This window comes from Adiantum capillus-veneris, chromosome 14, assembly GCF_014529385.1.
Source record: "Adiantum capillus-veneris isolate H3 chromosome 14, ASM1452938v2, whole genome shotgun sequence".
Taxonomy (NCBI): domain Eukaryota; kingdom Viridiplantae; phylum Streptophyta; class Polypodiopsida; order Polypodiales; family Pteridaceae; genus Adiantum; species Adiantum capillus-veneris.
In genome coordinates, this window is record NC_140944.1 from 51,662,358 (window position 1) to 51,685,170 (window position 22,813).

The window sequence follows — 22,813 nt, forward strand, 5'->3', positions numbered from 1 at the left end:
TTGCACACTTGGGCTTATCTTACTATATGTGTTTGGAACATTGTGCAAGGTGTTGATGTACATCTAGGTTCTGAGGATGTAGGCGATGTTGAGGATGTTGCAGGTTTTGGTGGTAAGATTGTTGCTGCCAGAGCTGTTGACTATGGCTGAGCAAGCTCGTTGGTATGTAAAAGATGTACAAGCTCATGAATTGCAGATTGTACTGTCTATGAAGCGCACTATTACTGCCCACATTCGTTCAACAAAATATGCAAAACAAGCTTGGGATATTCTAGTTGGTCTTTATGCAAGTCGCAATGAGGCAAAAATTGCATTGCTGCATAAAGAGTTGGAGTCGAAGATTATGCATGAGGAAGATGATATGGACAAGTTCCTTGGTGGTGTCAAGGATATCAATGAGCAACTTATTTCTGCAGGGGAAGTCATTTTTGACATTTCCCTTGTGCAGACTGTTCTTGATGCCTTGCAAGATTCTTACCAGACTTTTGCTAGTACTTAGGGACTTATGACCCAAGGAATCCAAAAGTTTTCAAGTTTGATGCATTAGGCACATTGTTGTTGCAAGAGTCACTTTCTAGAAAAAAATAGGACTAGACAACGTACAACTGAATAGGCCTTTATTGTTGCTCAAAGAAAAGGTGGTAACAACTATGTAGCCACTTTTCATGGTTCTTCTACGAGAGTGGTAAATCACATGTTCCTAATGCTTTTGCTAGCAGCAATTCGTCTGGGAATTCTGGTGATGGGGGTAAAAAGAAGATACGTTTCCATTATTGTAAATCTAATGATCACTTGATCAAGCAGTGTCCTAAGTTGAAGGCCAAATAGGCTAAGAAGAAAGAGGCTGGTTCCACTACAAATGCAGATTTTGTTGAGTCTTTTGTGACAGGAGATTGTGATGCCGATGTTGATGTAGAATGCGCTTTTACTGTAGAATGCACTTATGATCTTTCTATCCATGATGCATGTTTGTCAGTTATTGTAGATGCTCAAGTGTGGTACTTTGACAGTGGTGCTACAAAGCATATTACCACTCATCGTGACACGTTTACCTCTCTCAAGGATGTCCCTTATGGGAATTCAGTTACTTGTGCCAACAATGCCTCTTATCATGTTAAGGGAGTTGGACAGATTAAGCTAACTCCTGCAAATGGCAATTCTTTCACACTTGTTGATGCATTGTATGTACCTGGGATCAAGAATACTCCTTTGTCTGTATCTGCACTTGTTAGACTTGGACTTGTAGTCAAATTTGTGGATGACAGATGTACAATACATGATCTCAATTTCGATGATGAGATTGTTGCATCTGGCATTTTACGTCGTGGGCTGTATAAGCTCAATTTGTATGACAAGTGTGAGCAAAATTTTGCAAATGCAGTTGTGGATTATAAGTCTATTTCAGATACAAAACTTTGGCATGCACGTTTTGGGCATCTTAATTTTGCCAGTGTGCTGTGTTTGCAGAAATTTGATATGGTTGCTTCTTTGCAGCCTCTTGAAGCACTTGTCAAACATGTTTGTGAAGGTTGTATTTTGGGTAAGATGCAACATTAGAAGTTTTCAAAAAATGGTTCAGCTAGGGCCAGTTGTAGGTTGCAACTTGTGCATAGTGATGTTTGTGGGCCCATGCAAACTCCGTCCTTGGGGAATTACCTTTAACTTCCATTGAAAATGTCTCAAAATGTACTATGGGCACCCTCCGTTCCGATTGAGGGGGGGAGCATATGTCTCATGAATTTAATGCATTTTTGTCTAGTCGTGGGATAAAACACCAATGCACAGTGCCTTATATGCCTCAACAAAATGGTCTTGCCGAAAAAACGGGTCACTTACGAAAATGGCACGATGTATGGTCAAAACTCAATCTTTGTCGCATTCATTTTGGCTTAAGGCCATCATGTGTGCCACCTTAATAGGTGTCCTACAAAACCTTTGTAGTCTATGACTTCTTATGAAGCATGGCATGATAGAAAGCCTTCTATTGAGCACATCCGTGTTTTTGGCTTTTTGGCATATTCTTTGATGCCACAAACGCAGTGCAAAAAACTAGATAATAAAGCTGTCAAATGTATTTTTGTTGGTTATAGTATTGAAATCAAAGGTTGCAGGTTGTATCATCCACAAACAAAGCGTATGTTGGTCTCATGGGATTTTGTGTTTGTGGAAGATTATGGTCAGTCCTGGCTGTCATGTACTAGTGATAGTAATGTAAGTTCACATGACATTTATGACACTTTGTTGCCTCTTTTTAGTGGTGGAAATTTGAATGTAAATTCCAATGAGGCAAATGAATAGCCTATGGGGGTTTTTGAAAATGATATAGATCAGTCTATTACTGATGCACATGTACATGATGTACTTGATGAGGAAAGGGCTGAGAATGAGCAGACTAGAGGTATGCCTAAATGGCTGGTGCATACTTTGCGTGATAGTAAATTGGATGCACCTTTGTCTAGTTGTACTCGTTCAGGTTCTTGCCATGCATACTATGCATCAGATTGTTATGCTTTGGCTGTGTCTAGCTTACATGATGTTGAGGAACCTCTGTCTTTTAATAAAGCACATAATTTAGAAAATTGGACGGATGCCATGCAATCTAAATATGATGCACTTATAGAAAATTACACATGGACTTTATGTAATGTAATGGAATGGCCTATGAACTTTGAGAAAAAATTTAGAGAATTAGAGTCAGCATTTTTGTGGGATTACTTTGAGAACATAGAGGGTGAACATAATTGATGGTAGCAACATAACATAATACTTAATTAACTTGGCATGAACAATACTTTTGAAAGAGAGAGTATTAGAGAACATGATAATAGTTGAGGACCGGATTTACTTGGAGCTGGTCCCCCCTCCAAAAGGCACTTGTATTATAGATTCTCCCACCAGGAGAGACTTGGTACAATACAATCTTTGTGTTCCTTGTGACCTAGGTGATGCAATGAATACGGAAAGCTTAATGCATCACGAGCATATGACCTCTTCCTCTAAATTTGGTCATCCTTTAAAATTTAGAAGAAAAACTAAAGGTAAAAAAATGAATAGTCTTTAAAAAAAATTAAAACTTAATGTAACTCTGATCATGGATCATTAGTTCTTTTTTGGACTGAACTCATTCTTGAAAGGAGGTAGAAAGGTGAATCTTTGGGTCGGTATCTCTACATTTGGGATGGACTGATCTCATGTTTGGTTCACCGTTATATTTGCTAAATTGATTGCTATATTGATTAGAACTTCTATCATGGGTCATTAGTTCTTTTTTGGACTGAACTGATTCTTGAAAAGAGATAGAAAGGTGAATCTTTGGGTCGATATCTCTACTTTTGGGATGGACTGATCACATGTTTGATTCACCGTTGTATTTGCTTGCTATTCCGATTAGAGCTCCAATCATAGGTCATTAGTTCTTTTTTGGACTGGACTGATTCATCAAAAGGAGGTAGAAAGGTGAATCTTTGGGTCGATATCTCTACTTTTGGGATGGATTGATCACATGCTTGATTCACCGCTGTATTTGCTTGCTATTCCGATTAGAGCTCCAATCATGGGTCATTAGTTCTTTTTTGAACTGGACTGATTCATGAAAGGAGGTAGGAAGGTGAATCTTTGGGTCGATATCTCTACTTTTGGGATGGACTGATCACATGTTTGATTCACCGTTGTATTTGCTTTCTATTTTGATTAGAGCTCCAATCATGGGCCATTAGTTCTTTTTTGGACTGGACTGATTCATGAAAGGAGGTAGGAAGGTGAATCTTTGGGTCGATATCTCTACTTTTGGGATGGACTGATCACATATTTGATTCACCGTTGTATTTGCTTTCTCACAGGTGTAGAAGAAGCAGCTATACGCTTAAAAGCTTTAATTGGTAAGCTAATTTCCATGAGCAAAAGATCAAAACTCTCTACTTTCGACCATCACACCCCGGTATCGATAAGATCAAACCAGGACGAGGGATCATTGGGTGTAACGCCCACCAATGGAAGCACTCAAAGCAGGGAACCAACTTCTCATATCGATGGAACTACACCTCCAAACCATGGATCTCTCGACTTTCAGGTAGGATCTTCAAAAAGTAGACAGGTTAGCTTACAGACGAGCTTCAAAATGCTTGCCTTAGAAGAAGCACAACTTGCACTAGCTAAAGCCGTCTATTTCATTGGGGGATCATTGGCCATTGTCACCCGTGATGCATGGAAGTCAACTTGGAAACGCATTGGGGAGTATGGTGCTGGATTTACCCCTCCAACATATCACCATATGAGAAACCAAATGTTGGATAAATGTGACACAAGCACACAATAGGATATTCAAAGGGTAATATTAAATGCAACAGAACAATCTGGATACACCATAGTTAGTGATGGTTGGTCCAACGTTCAAAGGCGGCCATTGATCAACATCATGCTTGTATGTCCTCATGGTGAATGTTTTATCAAAGCTGTGGATAGCTCTGGTCAAATAAAGTCTGACAGTTTTAGAGCTGACATCATTGGCGACGCAGTTGAGGAACTTGGAAAAGAAAATGTTGTCCAAGTAATCATGGACAATGCCAAAAATTGTAGGGCTGCAGGTAGGATACTTGAAAGTCGCTTCTCTCACCTATATAGTGCTGGTTGCAGTACACACAGCTTGAACTTGGTATTGCAAGATTGGTACAAGAGTAATGACACAGAGTGGTTCAAATGGATAGTAGACAATGCTCGCTTAATAGTCAAGTTTGTTTTGAAGCGTCAGAGGGTTCTTGACATGTACCGTCAGAGGGTGTCTACTATGTTAAAACTGCCGTGCGAAACTAGATTTTGCACCAACTACTATACGGTAGAATCACTAATAAAAAATAAGAATGCTGTGATGGAGACATTTGTTTGTGCCACTTTTTCAGAATGGGAGGCCGGTCAAAGGGAGAAGATAAAAAGCAAAATAGGGGTGATCAGAGATCTACTAGCTGATCGCCACTTCAAGGATGATGTAGTGGATGTGCACAATGTCATGATGCCAATTATGCTCGCATTACGCCAACTGAATTCTGCCTTGCCTAACATAGGTAAGGTGTGGATGGATTGGTGGAGTGTTCAAGAAAGCCTTGCAAATCCAGAGGAGCCCCAGGAGACAATTGTGAAGCCTTGGAAGACACCATTAACTCAAAAGAGGAGAGAGATTCTGAGAAAGTATGTGCATGGTTGATGGGTTGGAGCACATAGTCCACTACACAGCGTAGCTTTCTTATTGGATCCAGAGTATTGGGCAATGGAAATAGACAAACTTGATGAGGAGGTGCTGGAGGACTTTTATGATGTGATAGGCAGGTTTTATGCTGATCCTGATGAGCATGCATCAGCTGTACTGATCTTACGAAGTTTAAACTCAAAGAGGGTAAGTTTGGTACAGAATTTGTGCAGAAACTTGCCACGGAGCAACCAACGTGGAAGTGGTGGATGATGAATGGTGGTAGTGCACCCACCCTTAAACGCCTAGCTGTTACAATCCTAGCCCAATGTGCATCCAATTCAAGTTCTGAGAGAAACTGGAGTACATATAAATATGTACATTCCACCATCAAAAACCGCCTTCTAAATTCAAGAGCTAAAAAATTGGTGTATATGTACTGCAACCATCGGCTATTGGCAACAGTGCAAGCTGAGAACTACAAAGAGGAGATGCCGCGCTGGACTTATGATGTAACCAATGATGAGGTGGACGAAGACAGTGAGCTGCAAGGGGAATCTCATGAAGTAGAAACTACATGTACTTTAGAAGAGATTGAAGAGAATTTGGAAATTGAACCAACTTTGACCGGTCGCAGCAAGCGACGGTGGTTTAATTAATAGATTATTGAATCCATTGAGTGACTTCTGTTTAGTTCAGAAACTGTTTATCTTATAAGCTTTTTTTTATATTTAGTTTAAGGTTTAGACATTTGCTTAATAGTAAACGAAGCCCTTAAAAACCTTTACAAGGCCACAAATCACTATTAAAGCTTCATAATATACAAAGCCCTAACAAATCTTTGCATTATCACATATCATAATTGAAGCTGAAGTGAAGACAATTCACCATTCACTAATAAATTCTCGCAAGACAACGAGTAAATGTTTTCAAATGTCACAAAAACTATCCAAGTGATAGTTGGTGAAATATTTGTGAGAATATCTTCATTCTCTTGTTCACGCTGACCTTTAAGCTTATTATAGTCTTCATACATTTTGAACATTGCATATAGCTTTTTGGATATCTCATACTCACATATAGCACAATGAAAGCTATTCATCATGCTTTGCATCAAGCATGATATATGGTACATATGTCCGCATGGCAAGCTGAAGTGACCACACCACTCATGAAGAATGATCTACATATGGGGCAAGGACCACCATGCTCACCAGAAGCTTGGAGGGGCCTCAATAGATGTTGGGTGCTCAATCAATGTGGCAGCATTTTGTTTTTTTATAGTCGCCTCTAACTCTTTTACGTGGCGAGATAGCACCTTCACCTCCCTTTGCAAGTCTCTATTTAGGGTTGCTTCTGCATGAGAGCCTTGTGTAGCTTGTGATGCTTGCCTGAGTTGAGTTTGAAGCTCCTCCTTAACTTGGTGCACTTCCATTGATGCACCTTCTAGTGCCAATGACATCTCTTGCCGTGTCACGGTGATTGCACTACTGCGAATGTCCTCAACCATCATATGAGGTGTCCTTGAGCTGAAGTCCACTGCTTCACCCAAGACATAATGCATGTATAACATCTTGGCAAACCACAATGGACAATCCATATGATGCATAGGATGACCCATAACATCGAGATATATGTTCTCTCCATTGTCTCGTATGTCTGCATTAATGCATTGTGATAGCTTGAGTCGTCCTTTCTTGATGTTGTGATCTGAAATTCTTGGCCATATGGATTTGACCATTTCTCGGTCAATCCTAGAGTTCACCTCTTTCCATTGTGTACCCACTGGGAGCAATGAGCTGCAATTCAAGCGGTGTCATTCACTGGCTTATGGCCTTGGTCCATGGGCACGGGTGATTGCCATCTAGTAACTCAGGAGCTCGCCAAGGATGAAGCTTTTGCCAGTTTTCATCGATATTGTTGGTCTTTTGTGTCTCTAAGCCAACACGTAGAGACAATCCCCAATCAATTATTCCAATACGGGGAGTGAGATCCTTGGTAAAGTCCAACATGATGTTCCATGGATGGAGATCATTGTGGATCACTCCCTCGTCATGTGCGAATCGCAATGCCTTCACCAAGGCATGGATCAACGAGGGAGCATGATTGCACAGGCTCTTGATATGTGTTTTTTGGTCTTCAGAGGGCTGCTCCCATTTAAAGTCTTCAAGGATCTTTCCTTTCCCCTCTTGATGCGCTACAAGCGTCATGAAAGAGCCATGTGGATGGGGCACTGTCTCCATAAGATCACCTAAAGTTTCCCCATTGAAGTAGGGGAATATTAGAAACCATGGCAACGTTACAGAGTGGGCAATACTCCTCACAATCCCTCTATGGTTGAGATCTACCCCACTTTCTGATGCAAAGCTTTTCCACTGATGCTTGGCCTGTCCTTTGAACTCCTTGGCACAATAAGTATTCGTTGCAGGAAGGAAACTGATCCCTTTAATTTGAACTTTCCACCCTGTGCCATAAGTCCCTGACCCAAGTTTCTTGATCTTCTTAATGGACTTATTTGGAATGCCTAGAGTCATACTACATTCAGAATTGTATATACTACTCTTCAGGTGACTGGCAGAAGCAGTAGAACCCGATGTTCCCTCAATGGCAGCCTCCTCAATAAATGGTTCTCCAACTTGGCTGCTCCCCACAACTCTGGTGACAGCCATTCGCATTTTCTTGCTTAGGCCAAACTGTGTGTCTATGTGGGATGCTCGCCTTGACCTCTCCTTTTCAGCTCTCCATCTAGTGTTCCAATGCTCTAGCTTACCCTTGTCTACTTCTTGAGGGCATTCCTCTTTCAAATCAAAGGCCACCTTGGGCAAATTGCCCACCCAACTGCTCAGTAATGAGTTTATTGATTCGGTTGTTTTATCTGGATATAACAACAACATTTTGCGGGAAATCTCACTGTATAATGATTGCAATCTAGACTCATCTGCAACAATCTGCGCTATATCGTCGGGATCTAGTGCACTGACGATCGTAATCAACAATTGTCTAATTTTCTTTTTGAACTCTATCATTGAAGTAGCAGAAGGATCCATTTTGCCTGCAATGGTATTATTGCAAACAACACATTGTGAAATATAACTATGTTACATGAAAAGGTTCAAACACAAAAGCATCTGGCCTCAAAAACTGGCGCTAAAAGCTACCCAGCGTAAATCACGCTTGTCCCGTCGGGTTTCATATTAAGCCCGCCGGGCCTGCCGGGATTGTTGGTTGTCCCGCCGGTTCTACGTTTTCTACCGGTTTTCGTAGGTCATGACATTAGATATGTTATTAACATGAAAAAAATAGTGATAATAACAATAATAATTAACATTTAACAAAATGCATCATCGCGTAATTAAAATCCCTGGTGAACACAATTTGCATGTTAAATATTTATTTCTATCTTTTTAAAGAGCAAGACATTCTTTGCAATTATCTGGTCCGATTTGTATACTTCCAATGTTTTAAGTGTTTTTGAAGTCTTTAAGTTGGTGTGTGCTTTGTTTGAACTAGTATGTGCGCACGGAGAAAAATATAAGTTAAAAATTCAATATATGTCTTTGTTTCCCATGTCCGAAAGTGATGATGTGTCAATTTATGGGCCTTCCATGCCATTTTAAACCAACATTATTCATTTTTAGCTCATCTTTTGACCATTTTCAATGTGAAAAATCCCAAACAGAGTTGAAGAATCCCTAAATTTATGGTATCACTCATGCAAGCATTAAAAAAATAGACATGTATATTTTTTATCACCTTTTTATTTTGAATCACTTTCCACGCAATTTATGATGACACTTGTTAGATGCTATTTTTTATAGTGTTTTTCCACGTCAATATTTATAGGCGAGATATGTGTGCCACCATGAAACACTTGGAATATATACATTATTAACCAAATTAAGCATATTATCAAGTGAGAAACATGCAACATCACCTTATCTAGTGTTACTACTCAGTGGATAGGTATATACATGACAACAATTGTAGTAGCTGCTTTCACATGTATCACAATATGTACATTATTGCTTTCATTCCCATGCATCACAAGGTATCAAAAGTGAGGTGAATGTTTTTATTTCACATTGTGTATGTGCCATGGCATGACATTTTAGACGCATCTCACATCGAAAGTGGGTCCTTGACTCCTCATGGAATTCCATTGGTCTCTTATTTTCAAAGACCATAGCATACTTATTGTTAGTGTCCACCACAACAAGAGGAAACAATGCAGTATGCTAGTTTATATTAGTTGTCATTTGTTCTATATTGATATGAGGAAATAATATATTATGTTAGTTTTATATTAACTAACACTTTACACTACTACTTTAGTCAAATGAAGTTTAACCACTTTTTTGGTTTTATAGATTCAGATTTCTCTCATACATGTCCATCGCCTTCATATTTGTGTCTACATTATCACCCTCATCAGTCACTCCTCTTCATCTTGCTCTGGATAACATGTTTATAATTGTGTTGTCTTTACCTGCAATATACTTGAACTCAAGATTTAATGAATTATTGTACGCAATCCATTGTAAAATAGCAACATCTAGTCGAACAACTTGTTAAAATCCCATGTAGTGGTAGAAAATCTATTCCTACAACTACAAATGAACCAATTAGATATTTTTTCTTACTCTTCAATATGGTAACCACATCCCACATCTCTCTCTTTATTTGGGGATAGTTCCTTTGGTGAGGACTTAGTACCTTAGCCCCAAATCTCACCACATATCTATGATCTTCTTCATCATTTTGGGCAATTTCCCATCCAATCCTTGTATGACTAGTATCCACAATCACAATGAATAGCCTTTCACATTTGTAGCTCACCTTCCTAAAAGTGGATGCTGATTGTAGTGAGTCCTTTATCTTTCTCATAACTTCTATGTGACTCACTGTGTTTGAACTTCTTATTCTTCCTCAATAATTGATAAGGAGGTTCAACTATAAGGACACGGTGTGGAATCCAAATAATGTAAAAGACAAATGCACCCAAAAACATTTTAACCTTATTCATACTCGTACATCCCTCGTTTATTCCTTGGATTGCATACACCTTGTGGACAAGATTTCTACCATGTGGCTCACACATGTACCTAGCAATAAGCACCTCATTCACACGAAACATAAACTTTTTCTCAAGACAGTGAAATTTTAACTTTCTCTAGTCTAGAAAAAATCCTATCACAATCATCTACGTGATTTGCCACAAACTCATGGCACCCTTTCAAATCTAAAGTTTCATATTTCTACCCTTGCTCACATCATTTGATAGGAAAATCATCAATGAAATGCATTTTGATTTGAGGAATAAATTCATGTAAGACTTTGTTCATCCCCTTTATCGTATGTGCAAAAGAGTTGGTTCCTCCTTGAGGTAAGGTACACATCCTTATCAAGCCCAAAGGCATCCTCATGGTTGTCAAGTCCTTGATTTCAATAGCTAGTTGGAATTAATCATATCCTGAGTAGAAATTCCCCATTGAATAAATTTCCTTCCCTACAAATACTTTTGCAAACTCATTCGCAAGTGGTCTTGTCTCCACATTCCTAATTGTGACCTTGTTTATAGATTGTATATCTTGGACATTGTAAAACACCATTCTTCTTTGGGAATACGAACCACTTGTTTGATTATGGAGGCCATTTATATTTATGATGCTGAGATGGATGAAGACTATATCTCCACATGTGGGTTGTTTGAAGAGAAAGGTATAAAATGTGACATAATTCAAAAATATGGCCTGCATGGAATTACTACAAGGTCTTGTGAATATCACTTTGAGAGTGGTGATGCTGATTTTGCCTCATAGTGCTACTAGTGCACATGATGTTATTCTTCTTGAAGGCGATGTTTCCCCACATATGGCTTATTTGATGGCATCTCCATTGATGTTGCCTATAACAAATACTATTTATACTTTGAAGAATAAAGATGAGTTTTATGATGCAAAGATGGGTTCTTCCCATGCCAATGAAGACATCAACGGTATGCATGATGTTTTGCTACTTGAAGACTTTGTCTCTAGTATGGTTTATTTGATAAGTTGCATGCTGTCACAATCTCCCCCATGATGACTTGAAGAACCTTTCTAAGGAGGTTATGTGCTAGGAGAACATGAAAATATTATGCTTGAAAGTGCTCGTGATATGGGTTTTTCCATGCATGGGTATGTTGATTTTGAGATGTACTCAAATGATTTATACACTGTATGCTTGACAATGTGTGTGATAATGTGAGCCGTAGAGTAGGGATTCAATATGATCTAGGTTCTTTTTTTGATGGTGAGGATTCTCAAATGCTTGAAAGGATATATGAATCCACTCTCTATGCTTTTAAAAGCAAAAACTTGGAAGTGAAAGGTATGAAATTCCATGTGTATGATAGAGGGAAGAGAAGTACGATTGGTGTCATAAGCAAATGGGCTTTTGCTTCTGTGGGAGAAGTGTTTGATATGTTATATGTATGGTTGTTGGATGCAACTGGGAGTTAAATGGTGAGCGAATATATGTTGTTTTGATTTCTCATTTTATATAGCAATGTTTTTGTGGGATGAAAAATGGGAGGGTGTCTACAAGGAGCAAAGTGTGTATATGAAACACTTGAAAGTGTTCCATGCTTCTTGGGGTGAGGGAAGGGATATGTGCATGTTTTTAAGGAATAATGTGGACCACCTTGAAGGCTTTGAGAAATGTTTCTTAATGCCTTTTGATCCCTTGGGGATGTAAATCAATCATGCTTGTACGCGGGTTACAAAGGTGGTGTGTGCCAGTTGTCTCTATGCATGTGACCCAATGCAGAATACATAATTTTGTTGTTTTTGTACATGAAAGTGTCAAGAATTCAAAGTGTGAGTAATAATCTTAAAATATGAAGAAAACTAAACTTTTTCTCATATTTGGGTTGTGAGTGAAGGGTGAAACTCATTAGGAATCCATATTCAGGTACCATGTGGTGATAGGTGGGGGTTTTGTTGTGCAGGTGCTCCTCTTGGTTTGTAAAAGATTATTGTTTGTTTCCTTTAGCAAACAAGGAGTTTGACCTACTTTCACAAGGTGAAGCTTTTTTCACTGATTTCAGTCTGGTGTGCTGGTTGATAGTCTATATGTCCTAAATAGGATGATGAAATTGGGTGCTTAGCTCTGCATATCGACCTCTCTTCATCTTGGTTTGAGGTATGATAGCTATGTTATGTGCAACTCCCTATGGTGCAATTAGTGGAGGGTCGACTATGGAGTGCAATACCTTGCTTGTACATATATAAAAAGGCTAGGCTTCCCCCCAAGTTTTCCATCACATTTTTTGAGTTTTGTTTTTAAACTTTGTGAGTTTTCAAATTGGGCTTGATTTAAATGAGGGTTGCTCAAGCTATGTGTATATATGGGAGGGCCTATGAAGTCTCTACTAGCACATGGAAGGGTGCTTGAAAATAATTGAAGTTGTTCTTACTTTATCAGCAAAAATACAAAGATCTTCATTGTGTTTCTTCGCTTTTTTCCATCTCCCACCCTCCCACGGCCACACTACCATCATGGTGGTCGTCGACTACTTCACCAAGCAGGCTCACTTCATCCCGGCAAAGCCTCCTGTCACAGCATACCAAGTAGCCAAACACTTCTTCGCCAAAGTCTTCAAATACCACGGCCTCCCCTTAGCCATAGTTTCTGATCGCGACACCCGCTTTCTCAGCGACCTCTGGCGCGAGCTGTTCAAGCTGCTAGGAACCCAGCTCCGCTTCTCCTCCGCCTACCACCCAGAAACCGATGGCCAAACAGAACGAGTCAACCAAGGCATTGAAGACTACATCCGCAGCTATGTCAAAGCAGATCAGAAAGACTGGTCCGAATACATGGACGTCCTGGAATTCCACTACAACAACTCCATCCACAGCAGCACGGGCTACACCCCCTTCGAGCTCTCCACAGGTAAAGAAGTAATCACACCCCTGGCACTGGCAACCGGCGAAGTGCATGCCCAGGATCTGGAATGTGAAGAATTTCTGCAACAATGGCAAACCCGCATGCAAAAGGCCAAGCAAAGTCTCGAGCAAAGCAAGGTACGCATAGCCAAATATGCCAACCAAAAGAGAAGACCGGCCGAGCTGTTCCAAGAAGGTGACTTGGTACTGGTAAGCTCCCAAAATATCAACCTCCCTCAAGGCCTCTCCCTGAAGTTCAACCACCGATTCTACGGGCCATACAAGGTGCTCAAAAGCTACAACGACGTCACCTACAAGTTGGAGCTACCCCCACAAATCAACATCCACAACGCTTTCCATGTAAGTCTCCTCAAGAGGTTTGCACCGGATAACACCTATGGTCGGAATGTCCCCGAATATGTAAAGGATGGCCCGCCCAATGAGCCGGAGGCCATCCTAAAGTCGCGCTTTGGGCGCCGGGGACAACTATTCTATGTCAAGTGGCGCAACCGACCCATGACGGAATGCACTTGGGTACCTGAAGAAATCATGCTCCGTCTCGGACGACCCCTTGTGCTCCGATTCTACAACATGCCCACTGAAGAGGAGGACATCGATCAACATGAAACCACATAGAATAGTCCTCAACCCCCTTGTAAAATAGCAACACCCTAGGTAGCTAGACATTGTGGCAACAACAAACTCTCATCTTTGTAAATATCCACCCCTCAACCTCGGCAACAAATTTTGTATCGGCACGCCTCAAAACCCCGGCTTGACGTGGGCGTCAAGCTCTCTCAACCCGGGGGAGTATATAAGGGAAGTATGTGCCACTTCCCCCAACTTTCCAGCCCCGTTTTCAAGTGATTACTTGCGTCCCTTGTATTCGGCACTTTCTTATGAAATTGATCATGCGTTCGTGTCCCTCATTCTCGTGTCCCTCTTGCGTTCAGTTTTCACGTTGAGTTCTTGTACGTGCGTTTGCTTGCCTGCAGGTCCCGTTTGCATCGCAGGTGAGCCGGCGCGGCCCCGTTTCCGCGACGCCCCGAACGAGGGCGTCACAGGTCCAAACAATCTCAAAGGTTTGCATCATGTTGTGCCAAGAACTCAAAGGATCTGGAAATAGCAGTGTACTTACATGGTTATCCTTGGATGTGGCATTAAGCCCCAAGCCAAAATGGATTCAAATCAGGTTTGCATGCGTCCGTGTTTATTGCTTATGGATTAAACCAATTGATCCTTTCTTTCTTGTACATTGGACAATGTAAACCAGTTCTACATTAGTGTCCATTAGTAAAAGGGTGTCGCCTTCTGCGGCCCTTCTTACCTTCAAAACTCTTGCTCTTACTTAGCATCTCTCTCTCTCTCTCTCTCTCTCTCTCTCTCTCTCTCTCTCTCTCTCTCTCTTTTTATGTGTGTGTGTGTGCGCGCGTGCGTGCATTGTTCCTCAGTTGTACGAAGCATATGGATTTTCTTGGTTGCCAAAGGTTGCTCACCAATATTCGTATTCGAGGAAAATGTGTCTTACAATTGCGTCGTTTTGAAATTTGAAAATGCTTTTTGAGAGGAAGAGGTAAAAGAAAAATCTCACTTAGATTTTGAGAAAAATAGTGTAAAAATAGTAAAATTTTGCTATATTTTTTCAATACTTCCTCTAGGATAATCCATGAAAAGGAGTTGTGTATGGTTGTGAAAATAATTTTTCCAAAACACTACTTACTCATTGCTCAACACCTTGCCTTTTGTCTCCTCCCTTGATCTCCCCTTTCTATGCTACCCAGTGGCTTGCCATGCGCATGTCTGTAAATATGTAAAAATAGTAAAATTTTGCTCTATTTTTTAATAGTTCTTCTCGGAAAATCCATAAAAAGGAGTTGTGTATGGTTGTGAAAATGATTTTTACGAACACTAGTGCTCACTACTCAACACCTTGCCTTTTGCTTTATCCTTCATCCTCCTCTTTCTATATGTCTAGTGGCCAATCCCGTGCATGCCATTGCTTGTGTCTCCTCCCTTTATTCTCCCCTTTGTTGTGTATGTCAGGTCATTGGACAACAACGCCTCTCTCTCTCTCTCTCTCTCTCTCTCTCTCTCTCTCTCTCTCTCTCTCTCTCTCTCTCTCTCTCTCTCTCTCTCTCTCTCTCTCTCTCTCTCTCTCTCTCTCAGTCCCTAAGTTGAATGGAGCCTGCGGCTTTGCCTAGTTGCCAAAGGCTGCTCACCAGTATTCGGGATTTGAGAAAAATGTGTCTTACTTTCGTGTCTCTTTGAAATTTGAAATGCTTTCTGAGAGGAATAGAAAAAGGAAAAAACCCGCTTAGATTTTGAGAAAAATAGTGTAAAAATAGTAAATCTTTGGTCTAATTTTCAATACTTCCTCTTGGAAAATCCATAAAAAGGAGTCGTGAATGGTTGTGAAAATGATTTTGAGAAAAAGTGTAAAGATTACAAAAAAAATCTCTATTTTTCAATACTTCCTCTTGAAAAATCCATAAAACGGACTCATGTTTGGTTGTGAAAATGATCTTTTCCCCAAACACTACAGCTCACTCGTCAACACCTCATCTTTTGCCTCCTCCCTTTATCTCCCCTTTCTATGCTATCCGGTGGCCAGTCCTACACATGTCCGTGTTTCTGCCTCCTCTTCTTTCTATGTTGCTCAATGCCCATCCCTACACATGTCTGTGTTTATGCCTCCTCTTCTTTCTATGCTACCCAATGCCTAGCCTTGTGCTTGTTTGTATTACTCCATGATTGAGGCTTTGAACCCCTATACTTTTTGTTGCATGATCGAACCCTTGTGTATCCACGTACTTGTCATACTTATTGCCTCTCTCTCTCTCTCTCTCTCTCTCTCTCTCTCTCTCTCTCTCTCTCTCTCACACACACACACACACACACACACACACACGCGTGTGTGTTGAGACCTTGGTGGGAGGGCCCTCTAACTCTCTCTTTCTCTCCCTTTTCCCCATCTCTCTCTCTCTCTCTCTTCCTTGTTCTTTGTATCATCCTCTCCACTTTTGTGGAGTGTTCGAGAAAAGTTTGCCTCAGCGTAGCCTTGAGCCATGGAAAATCAAATCAGCGGATTGAAGAGAGGGTGAGAATGAAGAAATCCGAATGGAAAACCTAACAAATTAGAGTTCAATTATAAAAAAATGCCAATTATTTTGGAGAATTTTCCCTTTGAATCTAAGATGGAATTTTTATGTCTTTGAAATAGATTTTTTTTCGAGCACTAATATCATGTCGTTTTCAATTTCAAAAATGTGAGTTGAGTGCAAGGGGAAAAGGAGAAATTCCGCAGCAAAATAGAGAAAATAGTGTAAAACACCAAAAAATAACCTAATTTCCCAAAATCTCATGTTGACAAATCAAGCAAAGGAATTTTGTATGTTTGGAGAAATAATTATTCCCAAACACTGCACGACCCCCTAGCCCTAGCCATCTCAACTTTGTCGCCCTCCTGCATGCCTGGACAGTGGCCGATGACAAATTCTCTCTTTCTCGGTGTTCGCATGCCTAAGCCTCGACAATCGACAATGCTCCCTCCCTCTCTCTCTCTCTCTCTCTCTCTCTCTCTCTCTCTCTCTCCCCATTTGCACGCCTTGCTGCTGCAAGAGACACTAGTCTGAGCAAGGAAATTATGTCACGTGTCCGGGGGGGATCCCTTCCCCTTTATTCTTTATACTAGTGAAGAATAGATAGATGTCCCACCTATAGGCTCGATCATAGCCCACCTATAAAACCTGCTTCACTTGTGGAGGCATTGATGTAGAGCATGGTGTAAGAGAGCGGGAACCGTTTCAACTACCCGAGCTTCCACCACCTCTGCCACCTCGATCTCTACCCATGAAGATGGTCTTCTCTTTTCTAGATTGCTCAAAGGACATCAAATCATTAGCAAATGTACTTGTTGCCTCTCTCTCTCTCTCTCTCTCTCTCTCTCTCTCTCTCTCTCTCTTACACACACACACACACACACACACACACACACCCACAATGACACACACCATTTGTTGAGCCCTTGGCAACTACTAACTATGACTGCAGAGTGGTCTATCTAACTCACTCAGTGCATAATAAGCTTGGACACAGGGACAGTCGCCAACAAAGAACTCTCTCTCTCTCTCTCTCTCTCTCTCTCTCTCTCCATGTTCGCATGTTGTCTCGCCTCACTGCAGAGTACATTGGCATGAGCAAGGAGAAGTTGTCATGTGTCTGTAGGGAGGGGCTGAAATCCCTTCCCCTAGTGTAATATATATAGATATAGATAAATATAGCGTAGATGAGCCAAATTGTAATTTGGTTATGATAATATAATCTAATTGTGAGTTTTGCAGAAGCTAGAAAGCATAGCCTTAAACTTAATTTGTCCCAGCAAAAAAAAGGCAAGCAACCTGGAAAAAAGAGAGAGAAACTAAAGTAGGATGGGCAATCATTTTTAATGTGTAAATAGATAGAATCTTGAGAAGATGTTGGGGAAGTTTCAAGGAGAGTGAGAAAGGGGCAAGGAGATCCACGTGGAGGCCATGCTTGGGCATCTCTCTCTCTCTTTCCAATTTGGGATCTCTCTCTCCCAGCCCCCCCAAGGCAACAGAGGCCTCTCTCTCTCTCTCTCTCTCTCTCTCTCTCTCTCTCTCTCTCTCTCTCTCTCTCTCTCTCTCTCTGTGTGTGTGTGTGTGTGTGTGTGTGTGTGTGTGTGTGTGTGTGTGTGTGTGTGTGTGGACACACACGCTGGAGGGCATAAGGCTCTGCACGTGTAGGTCTGTGAGTGGTAGGAGGAAGTGTAGCTACAGGCGGAGGTCCATGAACAGTAGGGGAGGCAGAGCTGCAGCCTGTAGGCTAGCAGGGAAGGTACGCAAGGACGTGCGAAGGGAGAGAGATTCCGTTCATGCTCTTTGTCATTAATCTAGACATGGAGGTGTTGAATCCATTGGCAGCCACATACCCACCACAACCATTAGTGGCCCCCAATTTATGTGTCCAAATCATTGATGTCAAACATCACAAGCATGATCGTCCTCTGTGATCGTCACAACATGGTTTGCAAGCTCTGTAAACCTATCACTTATTCGGTAAAGACAGGGAATATTCCAGCTTGTTGATACATTTTAATTGTTGTGAAGCCAGTATGTGTGGAGGAAAAATGGGTGCAGGCTCGTTGAGCTTTGACTAGTTGACAGGTTGGGCAGGTACGCACGTAGTCGATTACGTCGTCCTTCATTTTGGGCCACATGTAATGTTGGTGGAGTTTGTCATAAGATCTTTTCTGGCCCCCATGTCCAGCTAATTTGCAGTCATGAGCCTCCCACATGAGATCTTTCTTGAGCTCTGGGTCATTGGGAATGTAGATTTTCCCATGTGCATAGAATAGGTTGTCTCTGACTTCAAAGAGACCCACCGCTGCTTTACCAGAAACATGGTCGTGGAGCATGCGGAGAACAGCCGGATCAACTTTCTGAGCGTCGAGGATGCGCTGGCGTAGCGTGCTGGTTGCTGATGAGATAGCATTGAGAGTAGGCATTCTGCTGAGGGCATCGGGCATGACATTTGTGGAGCCCGGTTTATGGATGATCTCGATGTCATATTCGGCCAGTGTATCTTGCCACCTGGCTTGCTTGGGGGTGAGTTTCGGTTGGGTCTGGAAGTACTTGAGTGAGATGTTGTCTGTGTAGACCTTTGTATGCTTGTCTTGGACATAGTGTCGCCACTTTCGGAGGCAGTGGACGACAGCGAGCATTTCCTTCTCATGTGTAGTCCATCTTGTCTCTACATCGTTGAACTTGTGAGATTCATAGGCGATGGGTTGCTGTTCCTGCATGAGGACGCCGCCAATGGCACCATCTGATGCATCTGTGTGGACTTCAAAGGGTTTTGTGAAGTCGGGCAGTCGGAGGACAGGTGTACTGCACATGGCAATCTTCAGGTTCTCAAAAGCTTCTTCTTCTCTGGTTGTCCATTGGAAAGGTTTGTGGCCTTTTGTGATTTCTGTAAGTGGGGCCGCAATCTTGCTGAAGTCGCGGATGAATCGGCGGGTGTACTGGCAGAAACCCACAAATTCTCGGACTTCTTTGATGGATGTTGGTGGGGCCCACTTGATGACAGCGTCAACTTTCTTAGGATCCACCATAATGCCTTCGGATGTGACGATGAAGCCCAAGAACTCGATTTGCTGCACAGCAAACTCACACTTCTCCAGCTTGGCATATAGTTGGTGTTCGCGGAGACGTTGGAGTACGGCGGCCACATGCTTCTGGTGCTCTTCCAGTGTCTTGCTGTAAATCAGAAGGTCATCAATGTATGTGATGAGGAAATCATCTATCATGTCCCTGAAACTGTCATGTATGATTCTGCAGAATGTGCCCGGGCCGCCAGTGAGACCAAAACCCAGGACAAGCCATTCCCACGAGCCGTAGCGTGTGCGGAAGGCGGTCTTCGCAATGTCTTTGAGTGCGATGCGGACTTGGTGATACCCTGAACGTAGATCGATGCGCGTGAAGTACTTGGCGCCCTGTAATCTGTCTAGGAGGTCTTCCATCAGCGGGACTGGGTACTTGTTTTTTATGGTTATTTTGTTCAAGGCCCGATAATCCACGCATAGCCGCATCGAGCCATCTTTCTTTTTGACGAACAACACTGGGGCCCCAAAGGGAGAGCTGCTGGGCCGGATGAAACCTTGATCCTCCAATTCCTGTAGTTGCTTCTTGAGCTCTTTGAGCTCGGTGTCGTTCATGCGGTAGGGGGCCTTTGCCGGGGGGGTGCTACCTGGGATGAGGTCAATTTCGTGTTGAATTTGACGGGGAGGGGGTAAGCCGGGGGGGAGTTCTGGAGGCATGACATCCTTGTACTTTTGGAGGATGGGGGTCAGAGAGGGGTCACCCACTTTGACCTGCTCAATGCTGATGGTGTTGAGCCTAGCTGTGGGCTGTTCCTTTGCCTGCACGATGCAGAGGTGAACTTGAGCTCCTTTCTTGAGGGCCCGCTCTGCTTGCTTTGCACTCATGAGATTGAGTCTTGGTGAGGAGTGTTCCGGGACTTTTTGTTTGCCTTTCATTGCTGCTAACTGTGCCGGGTCCTGTCGGTTGATGGGAGCCGAGTTGGTTTGCATATGCGCCTGGCGGGTGAAAGCTTGACTTGTTGTGAGTCTGGCGCCTTGTACTGTCACTGCTTTGCCTTGATTATTTAGCAGTAATTGGTCCACCTTCATGCCTAGTAGAGCAATGAGGTACTTGTCGTTGAAGGAGAGACCAATGATTGCCTCAAAATCGTCCATTGGAACCACTATGAAATCCAGCCGACATGTGAATTCACCCAACTCGATCCTGACCTGACGAGCTGCCTTGACATTGTTGTCTTTTCCCTGGGCAAACTTTACTGTTGTTTCGTTGACGGTGGTGAGACGTAGGCCCAGGCGCTCGGCGCATTGTGGCGACAGAAAGTTGTGTGTGGCGCCCGAGTCTACCATGATCCATTGCTTCTGGTATCCGATTGTTGCTTGAACATACAAGTTCTGAATGTCTGTTATTGCTGCTGCCATACACTGCGGGCGGAGGGACACTGCTCCGATCCGAGGTTGCTGGTTAGCCCCAGGACTAGCCAGTTCTTCGACGCTTATTCGGGGGGGAGAAGGTGGTTCTTCTATCTGGAGGGTATTGACCCTGCTAGATGAGGATGCTGCTTGGTTGCGTTGGCGTACACACGGGAAGTAGGGACCATGCTCAAGCTTGCAGTCACGGCACCAGACACGCTCGGTGCGCGGGTAGTTGTTGTTGCTTTTGTAAGTATTGGAGGAGAAGCTGCTCGATGTGGGGCTGTGAGAATTGCTTGCCAAAAAGCTCCGTGGTGGTGAGCGGGGTCCATTGTTTCTGTAACTGGGTCGAAACTCGCGGCCTCGCCCGGCAGGTGGGTTAGGCCCATTATTGGGGGCAAAATTGTTGGGACGAGGGTTGTGTGGAATGATACCCTGGGTTGAATTTGTATCCCGTAGCTTCTCGGCCATGTTGGCGGCTACTTCCCATGTGTTGGGATTCTGCTTCTCTACCTCGCGACGGGCCCAAGGCTTAAGGCCGTACAACAATCCATGTAGCCTGTCTGCTGTGTGCATGAGTGGGAGTTGCAGCATCAGGCGGCGGTACTTGACCACGTACTCTGATATGGGGCCGTCTTGGCGCAGATCGCGCCACGAATCTCTGACTTTGTTTCCTTCATTCTCTGGCACAAAATAGTTAAGCATGTCTCTTTGTAAGTCCTCCCAGTCCTCCCAGTGCTTTGAAGGTTGTTCACTGAAGAACCACACATAGGCGTCGTCAGCCAGGAAGGTTTTGGCCACTTGCACCCATCGGCGTTTGCCTATGTTGTTCCACTGCATGTAGTCTTCGACCTCACTGAACCACTTGTTGAGTGCCAGTGAGGTGCGGTGGCCTCGGTATTTCTCTGGGGGTAGGGGTTTGAATTTTCCCAGTCTGTTTTCGTCTTCTAGATTTCTCTCGGGGCTGTAGTAGCGCCCTTCACTTCGGTCATCCGGTTCGTCTTCATCTTCGTCCACTGTCTCTAATCTCCCGGGCCGCGGTCGTCTTTGCGTGTTTCGCCGCGTGTTGACATTGCTTGTTCCCGGGCGGTCTTCATGTCGCTGACCTAGCTGCGTTTGCAGTAGGTCACTCAGGTTGGCAGACATCATGTTTATTTGGTGTTCTACAGAGGCCATGATGCGTGCCTCTAGTCTTTCTTCCATTGACTCTTGGTGGTCTTGTCGCGACTTTTTCTCTTTATTCTTCTTCGGGGCTCTATGAAGCTCCGGTTCCGTCCTGTATCCTTCTTCATCTTCTTGATTTCCCGCCATTGGGTGTTCTTGTGGCCGAAGCCGAGGAGAAATTCAGAAAATACCGAAAAATTGGGAAACCGCGAGAAACAACTTGAAAAACTTTGAAAACTATGAAACAGTGAGGAAAACGGGTCCAAAACGACGAAACTGCGAAACAATGCTCAAAACGGTGAAAAACCGGTCCCAAACGGTGTAAGACGGGGCAAAACGAGGTAAAACGCTGAAAAACGTGGAGAAACGCGTCAAAACGGGGCAAAACGCGGGTCAAACGAGGCAAAACGGTGAAAAACTTTGAGGAACGTGGAGAAAACGCACGAAAAGGGGCAAAACGGGGCAATTACGCAAGGAACGTGGTAAAACGGGGCAAAACGGGGCAAAACGGGCCGAAAACGCGGAGGAAACGTGAACAAACGAGGCAAACGGGCCGAAAACGTGGTGACAACCACGGGCCGCGGGCCGACGTCGGGTCGGCGGGGACTCGAGCCGAAGCTCTGATACCAAGTGTGACGCCCTCGTTCGGGGCGTCGCGGAAACGGGGCCGCGCCGGCTCACCTGCGATGCAAACGGGACCTGCAGGCAAGCAAACGCACGTACAAGAACTCAACTTGAAAACTGAACGCAAGAGGGACACGAGAATGAGGGACACGAACGCATGATCAATTTCATAAGAAAGTGCCGAATACAAGGGACGCAAGTAATCACTTGAAAACGGGGCTGGAAAGTTGGGGGAAGTGGCACATACTTCCCTTATAGGACCTAGGTGAATATCATAGGCACACAACCCTCAAGAGATGCATTAGAGCAAAGTACAAGACCTGAGCATAAATGTAAAAAATGACATGAGCACATACAAAATTCTTTTCCTTGAATTTGCCAAGAGAAAATTTT

The 22,813-nt window shown here is 43.0% G+C and overlaps 1 protein-coding gene across 1 annotated transcript; it reads right to left on the reverse strand.

The window, feature by feature from the left end:
- Positions 1–18,172: 18,172 nt before the first annotated feature.
- On the reverse strand, positions 18,173–22,656 carry LOC147442360 (uncharacterized). The gene has a single exon (XM_086529364.1). The coding sequence runs from the start codon at positions 21,941–21,943 to the stop codon at positions 18,173–18,175; it is 3,771 nt and encodes a 1,256-aa protein (XP_086385490.1). The 5' UTR covers positions 21,944–22,656.
- Positions 22,657–22,813: the final 157 nt, after the last annotated feature.

What these genes read in the sequence shown, in the direction of transcription:
- LOC147442360 (XM_086529364.1), bottom strand. Translation starts at nt 21,943, where the DNA reads ATGGCGGGAAATCAAGAAGATGAAGAAGGATACAGGACGGAACCGGAG.